This window comes from Dipodomys spectabilis, unplaced genomic scaffold (assembly GCF_019054845.1).
Source record: "Dipodomys spectabilis isolate Male_0828 unplaced genomic scaffold, ASM1905484v1 ptg000289l, whole genome shotgun sequence".
In the NCBI taxonomy this organism is placed as follows: Eukaryota; Metazoa; Chordata; class Mammalia; order Rodentia; family Heteromyidae; genus Dipodomys; species Dipodomys spectabilis.
This window is the reverse complement of record NW_024870966.1, coordinates 1851257-1865639: the sequence shown is the minus strand read 5'-3', so window position 1 is coordinate 1865639 and position 14383 is coordinate 1851257. Positions and strand designations below refer to the sequence as shown.

The 14383-nt window shown below is 40.1% G+C and overlaps 1 protein-coding gene and 1 non-coding gene across 5 annotated transcripts in view; one reads left to right on the top strand and one right to left on the bottom strand.

Moving 5' to 3' along the window:
* Positions 1-380: 380 nt before the first annotated feature.
* The window catches only part of LOC122126817 (SEC23 interacting protein), a 44139-nt gene continuing 30136 nt past the window's right edge, over positions 381-14383 (bottom strand). For 2 of the 4 annotated variants that reach the window (XM_042701345.1, XM_042701344.1), the window contains exons 16-19: positions 11484-11669; positions 10415-10577; positions 9591-9691; positions 381-1777 (exon numbers count right to left, since the gene is read on the bottom strand). In XM_042701345.1, the coding sequence (XP_042557279.1) occupies positions 9610-9691; positions 10415-10577; positions 11484-11669 (431 nt within the window). In that variant the 3' untranslated portion in view covers positions 381-1777; positions 9591-9609. Of the gene's footprint in view, positions 1778-8960; positions 9093-9590; positions 9692-10414; positions 10578-11483; positions 11670-14383 lie in introns of all 4 variants that reach the window. The other 2 variants (XR_006151017.1, XM_042701346.1) reach the window with 2 other exon arrangements.
* Trnaa-ugc lies at positions 3657-3721 on the top strand. The gene has a single exon. It is a non-coding gene; the product is annotated as a tRNA-Ala (tRNA).

The following is a 14383-nucleotide window of genomic DNA, read 5'->3' as shown; positions in this document are numbered from 1 at the left end:
ACTTGAGTCACAGATCTACTTCCAGCCTTTTTGGTCGTTTATTGGAAATAATAGTTTCCTGGACTTTTCCTGCATTGGCTAGCTTCTAACCACAATCGTCAAATCTCACCCTCCTAAGTAGTTAGGATTACAGGTGTGATCACTGGTGCCAGGCTGGTTTCTGTTTTTCTAAGAGACTGAATAATAATGGAAAAATGTCTATAAGCAGTGTGACCAAAAACTACTTCATGTTTCCTCAAGTATTAAAAAGAAATGGCAAACTGGCCACTGCTGGCACATGCTTTTCCACGGGCACTGGTCCAATGCCCCTTCTCCTCTGCCCATGATTTTCTATAGAAGACACAGGCAGAATGACACAGACAAAACTGACTGCACATTGGAAAGATCAAACTGGGTTTTATTAAAATATACATAAATAACCCTCATGTACTTTTACTTCATCAGTATTAGGAAATAAAAGTGAAAAGTGATTATCCTGGTATAAAGAAATGAAGGCCAAAAGGGAGTCAAGAAAACTATGCTTCAGCCCAGATCTGCCACCTCCCAGTCTAGGAAAGGCATTTAGTGTCGTGTCCACAGCTAGTGTCCACAGCTAGAGAATGAGGTGGTTGGAATCTATGTTGTCTGGGGTCAACTAAAGCTCTAAACCCTTCCTGTTCTAACGAGCAGCAATGCTGAAGTTCTGGGTCAGCACAACACAGTAGCTACTAACAATGAAAACAGAATGAACACTAAACACACAAATACTTTCAAGGAAGACATGAGAAATACAGAAGGTTGCTGCCTAAAAAAATGTATCAATGTTACTGTTTTATTCACACTAATTAGGATATATACACAAAAAAATGTGTATCATGTCACTTTCAAAAAATTTCATGTTCCATGAGAACTATGTAAACAACGTCAAGTTTTCTATTACCTAATAAAAGAAGAAAATCACTATTCCTATATATTAGGAAAATATTTAGATCATTTGAATTTATAGTAAAACAAAGTGAAATATTATAGAGCAGTCTTTTCATGAAGTAATTTTACAGCCTAAAAGCAGTACATTTCATCCTTTCAAATACTTTGGTATAAGAGAAATTAATATGAATCAAAAAACACAAACTTCTACTTTGGTTCTCACATTAAGTGGAACTTCAGCAATGATGTGTAGCTCTGCTACTTCAGGTGACAAAATGAGAACTTGTCACTTGCCGCCTCATCCCCTGGAGCTAGGCTAGGAGAGCCATTACCTCCTCCATAGCCAGACTCTCAGTGGGCATGAAGCGTTATAGACCACAGATCCAGCTTGAAATACGAGACCTCAGACCTTTCTCATCACAAACAGAAGGACCCTGCATCAAAGCAGCTCATAACTACAATTCACATTTAGAGCACTACATATAATTTCTAAAAATCATGTTTCTATAGTTTCTCAACAAGTCCATACTGCACTAATAAAAGAAAAAGGTAAGCCCACTGACAATAGTTTTGTAAAAATAGAAACAACCATTTGCATGCTACAAGTATTTCTTCATTGATATCACATGTAACTAAACAGATCTGAGGAAGTTTTCATTGCATCATTTTTATAGTTGTATTTTCTCATCTATATTATCCAAATGTGGTACTGATTCTTTTCGCTAGATTTTCGTTCTGTGCATTTTCTTTTAAATGAATCTCTACATCTGAGAATTGCATCTGAGCAACTGTTGTCACCCATCACAGGAACAGGAGCAAACAGAACAGCCTCTGAAGATCCTCTTAGCGACATAATTTAAACTGGAACTTCCTGTTAAGATAAGAAAAAAGTCCTTTAGTAAACTTTCCAGACTCAAATTATTAATACTTCAGTGCTATTCCTTCTTAAAGACACACACAGTGAGGGCTAAGCTGCCCTGAGGAACACAGCCAGGGAGCATGAGCCCTTCCCCCAAGGGATGCAGGTACACAGTCCACCGGTAGCAAGATCTAGAACAATAATCCTCCTAACCAAGAAACTACCAGAAGCCAAGAACAAACTTTAAACTAATCTGTCAGATTAGTTTGAGGCTTTTTAAAGACTAATCCTAAAAAGCACTGAAGGGACATAGCATACAAGTATTATTCAGGTAAACAAATATTTGCTTGAATGATCCAGGTATAATGTTTCAAATTAATTACTTTGTAGTATTCTATAGTATTAAGAATTTAAACTCTAACTAAATTTAAAGCCTATATTTTATAAGTAAGTATAAAAAGCAATAACACTATTACAGTGAACAATCCTGCCAGGAAGTCCTGACTAAAATGTCCATATTAGGTGATGTTGAAATGCTAGGATTAGAGCCAAGCACCAGAGGCTCACACCTGTAATCCTATCCACTCAGGAGGCTGAGATCTGAGGATTGCAGTTCAAGGCCAGCCCAGGCAGGAAAATTTTTGTGAAACTTTTATCTCCAATTAACTACTAGAAAATTCAAAGTGGTGCTGTGGCTCAAAATGGTAGAGTACTAGCCTTGAGTGAAAAAGCTCAGAAGTTGTGCTCAGGCCCTGAGTTCAAGCCCCATGACCTCCACCACAAACAACAACAAAAAATATCCTAAAATTACTAGTTCTTGGATTTTGTTGGTTTTGTGGGAAAAGGAAATAAGGGGAACTTAACTCATTTCAACATTAATTTGAGATAATGACCGAGACTGCGGTATACGGTGAACTTATATTGCCAGATATTAAAAAGTTTCAAAACAGGTACCAGTGGCTCACATCTGTAGTCTAACTACTTCAGAGGCTGAGATAGGGAGGATCATAGTTTATGTTCAGCTTGGGCAGAAAAGTTCTCAAAACAGTGGCAGGACCTGTCATCCTCACTATGTGGAAGACTGGTATTGGGAAGATGTTGGTTCCAGACAAGTCCAGGCAGATAAATCCATGAGGCTCCATCTAAATTAGAAGCAGCTTGGTGTGGTAGCATACCTGTCATCCCAGGAAGTAAAAAGTAGAAGGATAATAGTCCAGGGACATACTGGAAAGCAAGACCCTATCTCAAAAATAACTAGTGTTAAAAAGTGCTGGAGGTGTGGCTCAGTGGTAGAGCACCTCCTAAACAAACACGAGGTGAGTTCCAAGTCCAGTAATACCCCCCGCCAAAAGCATAAAACTACAATTAAGTCACCATAGGATGCTATCACTGCTTCTGTTCCATGAAAAGAAAGATGCCCAGAGAAGGGTGTCTCTGCTGAGACAGGAAGTGGGGACTCTGACAGCTACAGCCTAGAGGAAGATTAAAAGGAAAAATCCTCCATGCAGAAGTGAGAGTGAAGCCAGCACACTGCTTCCTCCTTAAAGGGGGGAGGGGAAATACCCTGATGCCAAATGTCAACCCACAAATTCTTTGGTCTGAATTCACACCACTACTAGTAGAGTCCAAAACATCTCAAGCAGAGAAACTAGGTTAAGCAGACCCAGACAGGTAATGCCCCCCAGTAGCTGGCAGGAGACAATGCACGCCCTCTCAGAATTCAACTTCCAGCCAACAGCTGAGGACAAAAGGCACCTGAGACTTAAAGAGGTTAGACCGTGGAAACGGTGACTCAAAATCATTGAAATAGGATAGAGAGACAAATAATAACTCAGGTAGCCCAGAAAACAAAGTATTAGGCATATGATAAAAACATCAATAGGGCTGGGAAGGTGGCTCAGTGGTAGAGCGCTTGCCTTGCATGCAAGAGGCCCTGGGTTCGATTTCCCAGCACCACATAAGCAAAAAGAAAAAAAGCCAAAAGTGGCGCTGTGGCTCAAGTGGTAGAGCACTAGCCTTGAGCTGAAGAGCTGAGGGACAGGGCCCAGGCCCAGAGTTCAAGCCCCACAACTGGACCCCAAAACAACAACAACAACAACAACAAAAAACAAAAACAAAAAAAACCTATCAATAATAAACAGTACTATTCATATATGTGTGGCACAGGGAAAAATGATTAACTAATTTTTAGTAAAAGAGTTAAAACCCTTAAGATGGTATACTTCTCAAGCTCAAATGAAACAGCCACGTAAGGCTTAAGATAAACAATAAAAATCCAAACAATAATTAATGAAAAGACTGGCTTTTTCTTTTGACAGTCTTGGGGCTTGAACTCAGAGCCTGAGTACTGTTCCTGAGCTTTGGTGCTCAAGGCTAGCGCTCTACCACTTGAACCACAGTGTCACTTCTGGCTTTTTCTGAGTAGTTTATTGGAGATAAGAGTCTCATTGACTTTCCTGCCCAGGTGGGCTTCGAACCACGAGCCACAATCCCCAGATCTCAGCCTCCTGAGTAGCTGGGATTACAGGTGTGAGCCTTTTTAAAACAAAAAACAAAAAAAACATGCTCTCTATTCACCTGCCCTGGCCAAAAGCTAAAGTATAAGCAAAAATAAAAGGCAAATCTTAAACTGGGAAAATATTTGCAATGTAAAAAGGTTAATATCCTTTAAAACAAAAGTACCCAACCAACCCCTCACACCTCTAGATAAATGCACAAAGGTAAAAAACGAGCAACTGATTTAAAAAAAGACATATAAGCAGGCAATTAAATACACCAAAAAGCTCAACTGTACAAGTGCTGAAAATGTAAGAAAAATGATGTAACAACTGCTACCTATACAACTGGAAAAATGTTCAAAATCAGTACTACCTACTTTTTCTGCAAGTGTGTACTTACATACTGACAGGAGATAGGGAGACTGAGCAACTCGCCCACAATGCAATTTAGCAGTGGTACAGATCAGAACTCCCTTTCAAAATATGTGATGTTTTTAGATCTGGAATTTATCTCAAGCCCTTAGAGATATGTAAAAGGTATTTAAAACTGCATGTCAGAACTATATAGAACAGTAAAAATTGGAAAAATCACCTGACATCCAACTATGGGGCTGAGATTCAGTAATTTAGCACAGAGTAGAACTATAAAATAGAAGACAATGTAACTATTAAAATATAGCCTATTTGGACGGGTACAATGGCTCACACCCGTAATCCTAGCTCCTCTGAAGATTATGGTTCAAAGCCAGCTTGGGCAGGAAAGTCTGTGAGAGAGACTCTTATCACCAAGTAGGAACCAAAGGAGCTGGAGGAGAGCTGTGGCTCAAGTGGTAAAGCACCTGCCTGGGGGAAAAAGGCTCAAGGGACTGGTATCATGTTAGACACTACATATAAAATAAAAATACAGGGGCTAGGAAGGTGGCTCAGTGGTAGAGCGCTTGCCTTGCATGCCTGAGGCCCTGGGTTCGATTCCTCAGCACCACATAAGCAAAAAGAAAAAAAGCGGGAAGTAGCGTTGTGGCTCAAGTGGTAGAGCGCTAGCCTTGAGCTGAAGAGCTGAGGGACAGCGCCCAAGCCCAGAGTTCAAGCCCCACGACCGGACCAAAATAAATAAATAAATAAATAAATAAAAATACATATTATATATATAATAAAAATTTGCAAACACACAATATATATCACATATATTAGTCTATCATGAAAGCACTGAAGATTAACCTAAATGTTTACCAGTACAGCATTATTGTAAAAACTCTAATGGGACACATTAAAATGAGGTACCTCTCATGTTTTGATATATACTCTTTTCTCTGCATGGAAGATGTCCCCCCCCCGACGCCTTCCTGCTCACTTGAGTATTCAAATGGCCGTTTACCAGAGAGGATGCCCCTGCCCTCTCCAACACAGCAGTAATGCGCTCCCATCCCAGGTATGCTCCTACCCTACTCACTCTGGTGACCATGTGGCACGCTTCAGACCTTTGACAAAGGCAGAGACTTTAGTCCACTGATATTACCCCGGTGTCTACAGTAGTACCAGGTACTTAGTAAGGTACTCAAGCAGTACTGGATGGATGGATGCAGATGAAGCAATCTCAAGACACAAAGGTAAGAACAGGGCAATAATTTTGCTGACATTTGTCTTTTAAAAATAGAGAAATTAAGCCGCGCACCAGTAGTTCAGGCCTGTAATCCTAACTTCTCAGGAGGCTGAGACCTGAGGATCCAGGTTTGAAGCCAGCCTGGGCAGCAAAGTCTGTGAGACTTTTTTTTTGCCAGTCCTGGGGCTTGAACTCTGGGCCTGGGCGCTGTCCCTGAGCTCTTCAGCTCAAGGTGAACACTCTACCACTTGAGCCACAGTACCACTTCCAGTTTCCTGGTGGTTTATTGGAGTAAGAGTCTCACAGCGATCTCCTGAGTAGCTAGGATTACAGGTGTGAGCCACCGGTGCCCAGCTTCCCTGAGCTTCTTTTGTTCAAGGCTAGCACTCTACCACTTGTGCCACAGCACCACTTCTGGCTTTTATCTGTTTACCTGATACTAAGGAATCGAACCCAGGGCTTCATGCATGCTAGTCAAGTACTCTACCACTAAGTCACATTCCCAGCCACCTATGAGACTCTAATCTCCAATAAACCACCAGAAAACCAGAAATGGCACTGTAGCTCAAGTAGCAGAGCACTTGCCTTGAGCTGACTAGCTCAGGGACATCACCCAGACCCAGAGTTCAAGCCCCATGACCAACAAAAAAATAAAATAAAAAATAAAATAAAGATAAAAAAAATTACAGGTGTGTGCAGGCACACAGATGTCTGGAAAGATACATAAAAATTGGAACTGATTATCTTTGGTCAGGGGAGCTGAGGAAGAAATACAGGAGAGTGATCCTTTACTTGCCCCTTTAAAAAAACAGACTTAGGCCAGGTGGTTTAGGCTTACAATCTTGGCTATATAGGAAACAGCCAGGGTTAAGCATGTGTCCCCCTCCTCCCCTCCCCCCCACTCCCCCAGCAATCTTCCCTGGCTGAGAACTCAAGTCCTCAATTTTCTTTCACCTCGCTGGCTCTGCCTACACACTCCTTCTAGATGATTTCACCTATTTGTGACTTGAAATGATGAGCACATTCTGATGACTCTAAAGTTATCTTTAGCTCCAAGCTTTCTTCTGAGTTTCAAAGCATCATCAACTACTGACCGGACAAGCCAAAACTGATAGTCCATCCTTCCCACCCTCTAAACACCTGCTCCCTCCAAAGCTTCACCAGGAAAAGGTACCACCATCCACCTAGTCGCTCACAAAATGCCGTAGGAGTCATCCTTAACCTTTCATTCCCTCACACACCACGGTGAATTCACCAGTTAGGAACAGCTCTTCCTTCTTCTCTCACCCTATCACTTCACCACCCTGGTCTAAGTCACTTGTGTACTGCCTTCCCTGCCCCACTCATGTCTACTCCTTACCCAGCAACCAAGCAAGCTTGCTAAAACACAGAACCAAAGCATGTCACTCCACGCCTCTTGCTTTGACACGAGACCCACATTCCTCATAATCAGATCTCTGTCACCTATCTGAACTTCTTTTACCTTCTCCACTGAATCTGTTAATATCTGAAATTCCGTTGTGCCCTAAAATACAACTTACCCTGCCAATCTCCTAGTACAAGGTAAATTTCTTTTTGCTGGTCCTGAAGCTTCAACTCAGGCCCTCGGTGCTATCCCTGAGCTTCTTTTGCTCAAGATTAGTGCTCTACCAGTTGAACCACAGCTCTACTTCCAGCTTTTTCTGTGGTTAACTGGAGATAAAGAGTCTCATGGACTTTCCTGCCCAGGCTGATTTCCAACAATGATTCTCAGATCTCAGCCTCCTGAGTAGCTAGAATTACAGGTATGAGCCCTAGCACCCAGCAAAAGGCAAATTTCTTAAAGGTAAAGATACCATCTGGTTTGTTACTCATCTTTAGCAAGAAAACTGGTGCTTGTCACACAGCAAGTACTCAACGAATATTTGTCAAACAACTAAATAGCTATTTTATAACTAAAAATCTGGACTGTAATGGGTTTTGAAATTACATTCAATTTATTTTAATATTATGATACTAAAAATTGCAAGAACAATAAAATGGTACAGTTTATGAAGTGTTTTTTGAAACCAAGCTATCCTGTTAGCTAAAATTTCCTAATAGTCAGCATTAAAAACACTGAAAATTATCTAAATTTTCATTAACTGATTCAATAGAGGGGAATGTAGGCATACAATAGGTTATAGTCATTGAATACAATGACAAAAACCCAGACATGCTAATTAATGTACAATATCATGCAAGCTGTCTAGATGACTGAAAATATCCAAATGGTAAAACAGTATATTGAATGAGATCCTTTTGTGTTAAAGTGCGTGAATAGGTGCTTGAATATGCACAAAATTTTTCTCTGAGGTAAATCAGACTGAAAGTAGTAGTTATCTTTCTAAAATGCAAAGGCAGGAGATGTCGGGAATCTTCCTATTTATCAAAACCAAAATATTGGCAGGGTACCAGAGGTTTGTGCCTATAATCCTAGCAAGAGGTTGAGATCTGAGATCTGAAGACAAAGATTCAAAGTCAGCCCTGGCAGACAAATCTATGAGACTCTTATCTCCAAATAACCAGCAAAAAGGCAAAAGTAAAGTTGTGGCTCAAGTGGCAGAATGCTAGCCTTGAGTGCAAAAGCCAATTGAGAGCCAGAGGCGCAGAGTCAAAGCTCTCATAGAGCAAGAGAAATGCGATACTCTGCATGTCATTCTTTCACAGGCTTTACGTTAGAAACATGTTGCCTATTTTTCAAGTAATGCATCATCCCCTAGTGAGGAAGAATGGGCACCTAGTGTCTCAGGAGGCCAGATAGGAGTAAGACTTCAGCTGCCTTGTAGGTTGGATTAGTCATCACAGACTCAGCCCCCATCTCTATTCTTTCCCTCTAGAAAAATTACACTTAAAAAATGTACAATCTTTACAATTGTCACACACAATGGGAGTAGGCACCTATTGAAAACAGAGTCAATAAGTATGATCAAAGTGAGACAAGGTTCCACTATGTGGCCTAGACTAGTCTTTATCTCCTAGCTCTACCTCCCAAGTACTGGGACTATAGGTGTGCACTATCACACCCAGCATGCTTCTGCTTTTCTAATTAAAGGGGAAAGGTATGATGGACACTGACCTTCCCCACTAATCATGCCATGAATACAGATGAGATATCTGGAACCATGGGACATCTTGTAACCATGAGGCAGCAAGAGCCAACATTTTGGCAGAAAGATGCTGGTGGTGTCATTCAACAGAGGAACCCTTCCTGTTACAGGAGGAAAATAAATCAGTATTTGTTTAAGGTATTGTGAAGAAGGTTCTGAGATCTACCAAGAAATTCTTAACTATATTCCTGGGAATCTACTTTTAAAAAAAAATTACAAATAAAAGGACTCAAATTCTATGTAGTTGAAAGATTGGAGGAGGAGGAGGATTGTTTATCTGAGAAAAGATATTACTATTTAGCCCAAGCTGGCCTCAAACTCATGATCCTCCTGTTTCAGCCTCTCAGGTTGTGGGAAAACAGGAATGTAACAGCATACCTGGCTCTGAAAAGATTATAACAAGTCAAGAATATGCATTGCTTTTGTATATTGCCTTCCTTAAGTGTCTCTATTCTGAATTCCAACAAAAATAAAAAATACTTCAGAGAAAAAAAAAGAATAAAGACAAAATCTTAGTCAATATCAACTCCACACACACACACACAAAAAAAAACTTCAGAATACAAACATTGAGAACTTATAATCAAGGATAAACTCACACCAAAAATAGAAGTCTGATCAATGCTGAGGCTGCTCCGGACTAATGTTCATTGTCCTATAAATTTCTTTAAGTAACAAAAGGGCAGTATCTTCAGATTCCCTAGAAAAAAGAAAAATGTATTTACTTAAGAGCTCTTTAGATGAACTTAACTTCTATGCCTAAAGGTGGTAAGTGCAGTTTTTGTCGTTCTAGTCAACTCTATGAGAAAGCAAATGATGACAGAGCAGTATGCTCTCAGAGCGGTCCTTTCACTGTATGGATACTTATCTGCTCCAAAGATGTCATGTCTCCTTTGTAATGGGACATACGGAAGAATAGCCTTTCAAAATCCCTACCACTCCAACCATGAAAGACACCCCTACAAAAACAATACACAGGGGGCTGGGAATGTGGCTTAGTGGTAGAGTGCTTGCCTACTATTCATGAAGCCCTAGGTTCGATTCCCCAGAACTACATAAACAGATAAAGCCAGAAGTGGCAATGTGGCTCAAGTGGTAGAGTGCTGGCCTTGAGTAAAAGAAGCTCAGGGACAGAGCCCAGGCCCTGAGTTCAAGCCCCAGGAATGGCAGAAAAAAAAAAAAATGTAAAAACTGTACAATACCAACGGTCTCAGGTTAGAGGCAGAGTACATACTGCCACCTTGTGGTTAATACAAGTTCAATGCAAATTTGAAAGGAGAAAAATCACTGGATTCTATCACACACAGTTCAGATTAATAGTCCATGACAAATGATGAGTCAGTATAAGAATCTCACAAAGCAAACTGCTGTATGTGCTGGCACCTACAGGCCATCAATAGTCATCAAAGTGAAGAATACTTACCAATAGCATAAATGACTCTGAAGAGCGAAAAGATATTCATTAAAACTCTCTATTGGCTTTTCTTGAAGAACATAATCAATTCGGCGGCCTCCGTTTAACATTCCAACCTTTCCTAAGTAGTCTTCATCCTTGGAAAAATCTGGACTTTCAACAATCTTTTCTGCTAGAATTTAAACCATTTCAATATCAAAGTCAATCACTTAATCATTTTCCTGTGATTTTAGCTGAGTTTCTGGGCTCAATGAGAATATTGCTTGACACGCGTAGTAACTGGGGAGCTACCAGGCTTACTCCCCATTCTTCCAAAGAACAGGGGAGGCAGGGCTGGTTCTCAGAAGGAGAAGAGAGAAAGTCAACAGCTGACACAAGTTGTGAAGATAAGGGGGAAAGAGCATTGCAGAAAAAAAGGAAATAGAATGAGAATCTGAACATCAAAAACATGGCAGAATGACCTCGTACTGCATATGAAATTTGTAAGAAGACAGTTAAACAAGAGTATCAGGATAACTTATAGGCGTGAGTCTTTAAAATACCCAAACTTCTCTCCATTCCAATCTTCTATCCTGGCTTTAAAAATCAGTAAAAATTTTTAAATTGCAGAGTGAAAATTCCATAACTATCAGGTAAAACCTTAACAGTGACAGAGATTTTTGAGGAAAATGCATTTGACAGTAGAGTTCATCAGAAAAGATTTTCCTTTATAAGAACTTACATGATTTCACCAAACTAAAAAAAAGAAAAAGTATCATTAATCTAAGTAGTATGTTCATAAAGAATATTTATACTAAAAAATGCCTTGGAAGTAAAAAGAAAGCTGGATGCCAGTGGCTCACACCTATAGTCCTAGCTGCTTGGGAGGCTGAGATATAAGGTTAGGGTTCTAAGCCAGCCCAGGCAGACAATTCAAGAGATGCTTATCTCCAATAAACTAGCAAAAAGCCAGAACTATAGGTGTGGTTCAAGTATTAGAGAGCCAGCCTTGAGAAAAAAGTCAATAGAGGGCAAAAGTCCTTGAGTTCAATCCTCAGTACCAACATTTACACACATAAAAGTCAAAAGCTGAATTTACCTTCAACTACTTGCTTTTCTTCTTCCTCTTTGATTTGATTGGCGACTTTCTCCAATTCTTCTTGCAACTGAGCTGAAGAAGTATGTGCGCGGGCAAACTCATTTAGCGTTTGCCAAGCACTTTTCAGAGAACTAATAAAACCCTGCTTCAAATCAGATCCCATACGAGAGAGACTTTCTTTCAACTCTAGAGAGATTAAAATGTAATATCAAGCTAATTAGTCATTGGGTACAATTCTTCATCACAGACATTAAAAGTTAAAACTTGCCAGGTGCTGGTGGGTCAAGCCTATAATCCTAACTACTCAGGAGGCTGATATCTGAGGATTGTGGTTCAAAGCCAATCCCAGGCAGGAAAGTCCATGAGACTCTTACCTCCAATTAACTACCAGAAAACCAGAAGTGGAGTTGTGGCTCAAAAAGGTAGAGCACTAGCCTTGAGCAAAAGAGTTCAGGGACAGCACCCAGCCTGAGTTCAAGCCCCACAACAAACAAACAAACAAAAAAAGCTCAAACTCTTCTCATGCAGGTGAGAATCGCTTCTTCCTTCCTTAAATGTCAAATATATGTCGTTACCTTGGAGCCCTAAACCCTCAACACAATAAAATATCATGAGATGTTTTTTGTCTTTTTTTTTTTTTTTAAAGAACTAAACTTAATTCAGCCCCTCTCTCTCAAAAAAAAAAAGTTCAAGCCACACCAAGCACTGGTGGCTCATGCTTTATAATCCTAGCTACTCAGGAGCTGAGTTCAAAGCCAGCTTGGGGAGGAAAGTCCATGAGAGACTCTTATTTTCTCTAATAAAACACTTAGAAAAAACTGGAAGAAGTGGCATTGTGGCTCAAGTGGTAGAAAGTTAACCTTGAGCAAAAAAAGAAGTTCAAGTAAAACACTCAGGCCCTGAGATCAAACCCCAAGCCCAAGAAAAGAAATAGTTCAAGCCAGGTGCCAGAGGCTACTTAGGAGGTTGAGATCTGAGGAGCAAGGTTCAAAGCCAGCCAGGACAGACAAAAATCAAGAAATCCTAGTTTCCAATTAATTATCAAAAGGCCAGAAACAGACAAGTAGAGGTGTGGTTCAAATGGTAAAGCTGTGAGCAAAAAAGCTGAGTAAGACTCCAAGCCCTATTACTGGTACAAAAAAAGTTCATATACCATAAAAAAGCCTATTTGTATGGTTTTTTGTTGTGGGTTTTTTTTGGGGGGGCTAGTCCTGGGGCTTGAACTCAGGGCCTAGCCACTGTCCCTAAGCTGCTTTTGCTCATAACTAGCACTCTACCACTTGAGCAACAGTACCATTTCTGGCTTTTTCTGTTTATGTGGTATTGAGGAATCAAACCCAAGGCATCATGCATGTTAGGCAAGCACTCTATCACTAAGCCACATTCCTAGCCCAATGGCTTTTTTTTTAAATCCAAATTTTAAAAAAAAAATAGGTCTATGAGAGTGAAAAAAAAAATCACCACTTTTTCTAATCAACAATAACAGTTTAAGAAAATTAATTTTTTTCTGTAACTACAACTTTTAAATTAAAAATATCACAGCGCCTTCATTATTTTCTGTAATTTTCTAATAATCATATTTTAGTTGAAGGACCGTAACATATTTCTCATTTTAACTTTCCAAAAGCTAAATATGCTACTAGCAAGCAAACAAAAATATACTTTCTCAGAGCACAGAATCAGTGGAAAGTAGGTGAAAACATACAGCAGAGGGCTGGATGCTGGTGGCTCACGCCTGTAATCCTAGCTACTAAGGAGGCTGAGAGCTGAGGATCATGGTTCAAAGCCAGCCTGGGCAGGAAAGTCTATGAGGCTCTTACCTCCAATAAATCACCAGAATATTGGAAGTGGTGCTGTGGCTCAAGTGGTAGAGCGCTCGCCTTGAGCTGAAGAGCTCAGGGACAGTGTCCATCAACTGACCAAAAAGAAAAAATCCAGCAGAGGGCCCATCAGCTGTACTGGACACTGATGAAAGTGAACTAAGCAACTCAAGGATAGTGATGGGAAGGAGGGAATAAGAAAGAACGGGGGAACAGCTAGCAAATGTACATGTCACCCAGTTTGTAAGAATAGTTTTATAGTTAAAGGTCATACCATTCATAAGCTATGTAGATTAAGATACTGATAACTATCATTGTAAAGATTAAAAGGTGTTTGTGACTTTAGTTAAGTACGCCATTATGACATTTATATAGTCGCCTAATCCCAATAAATAAATACTTGAAAAAAATATATATATACTTTTTTTGTGTGCTGGTCCCGGAGCTTGGACTCAGCGCCTAGGCACTGTCATTAAGCCACTTGAACCACAGCATTACTTCTAGCTTTTTTGGTAATTTAGTGGAAATAAAGAGTCTCACAGACTTTCCTGCCTGGGTTGGTTTCAAGCTGCAATCCTCAGATCTCAGCCTCCTGAGTAGCTAGGATTACAGGTGTAAGCCATGGGTGCCAGGCCAAAAACATATTTAAACAGAGAACCTAGTCATTTCCCCCTCTTTTCTCCTTACTCCTGCTCCTTCCACTCAACTTTTTAAGTTTAGGCCTAATTACATCCCAGCCTCACTTAATGAATTGTTTAATCGGAAAAGTTTGTCTAGTTAGCAAGAAAACAACTTACATGACTTAGGCAGTATCAATTATTTCTTGATGGACTGGTCATTAATTTAAATGTACTCTTCTTCCCTAATCCCAAAAATTCCAACTGAACTATCAAAATCTAATTACAAATCTTATCATCTTATTATGAACTCCACCCCCCCCCATTCCTTATCTCAACAATGACAGTGCCATCAAAGAGCAGGCATTCATTCAGAATTCTTCACAGCTCCTCCACTTTCTCAGTTGAGAAATTCTCACTACTACTGAAGCAGGATCTTCACTATTACTGTCAGAAGGAATTT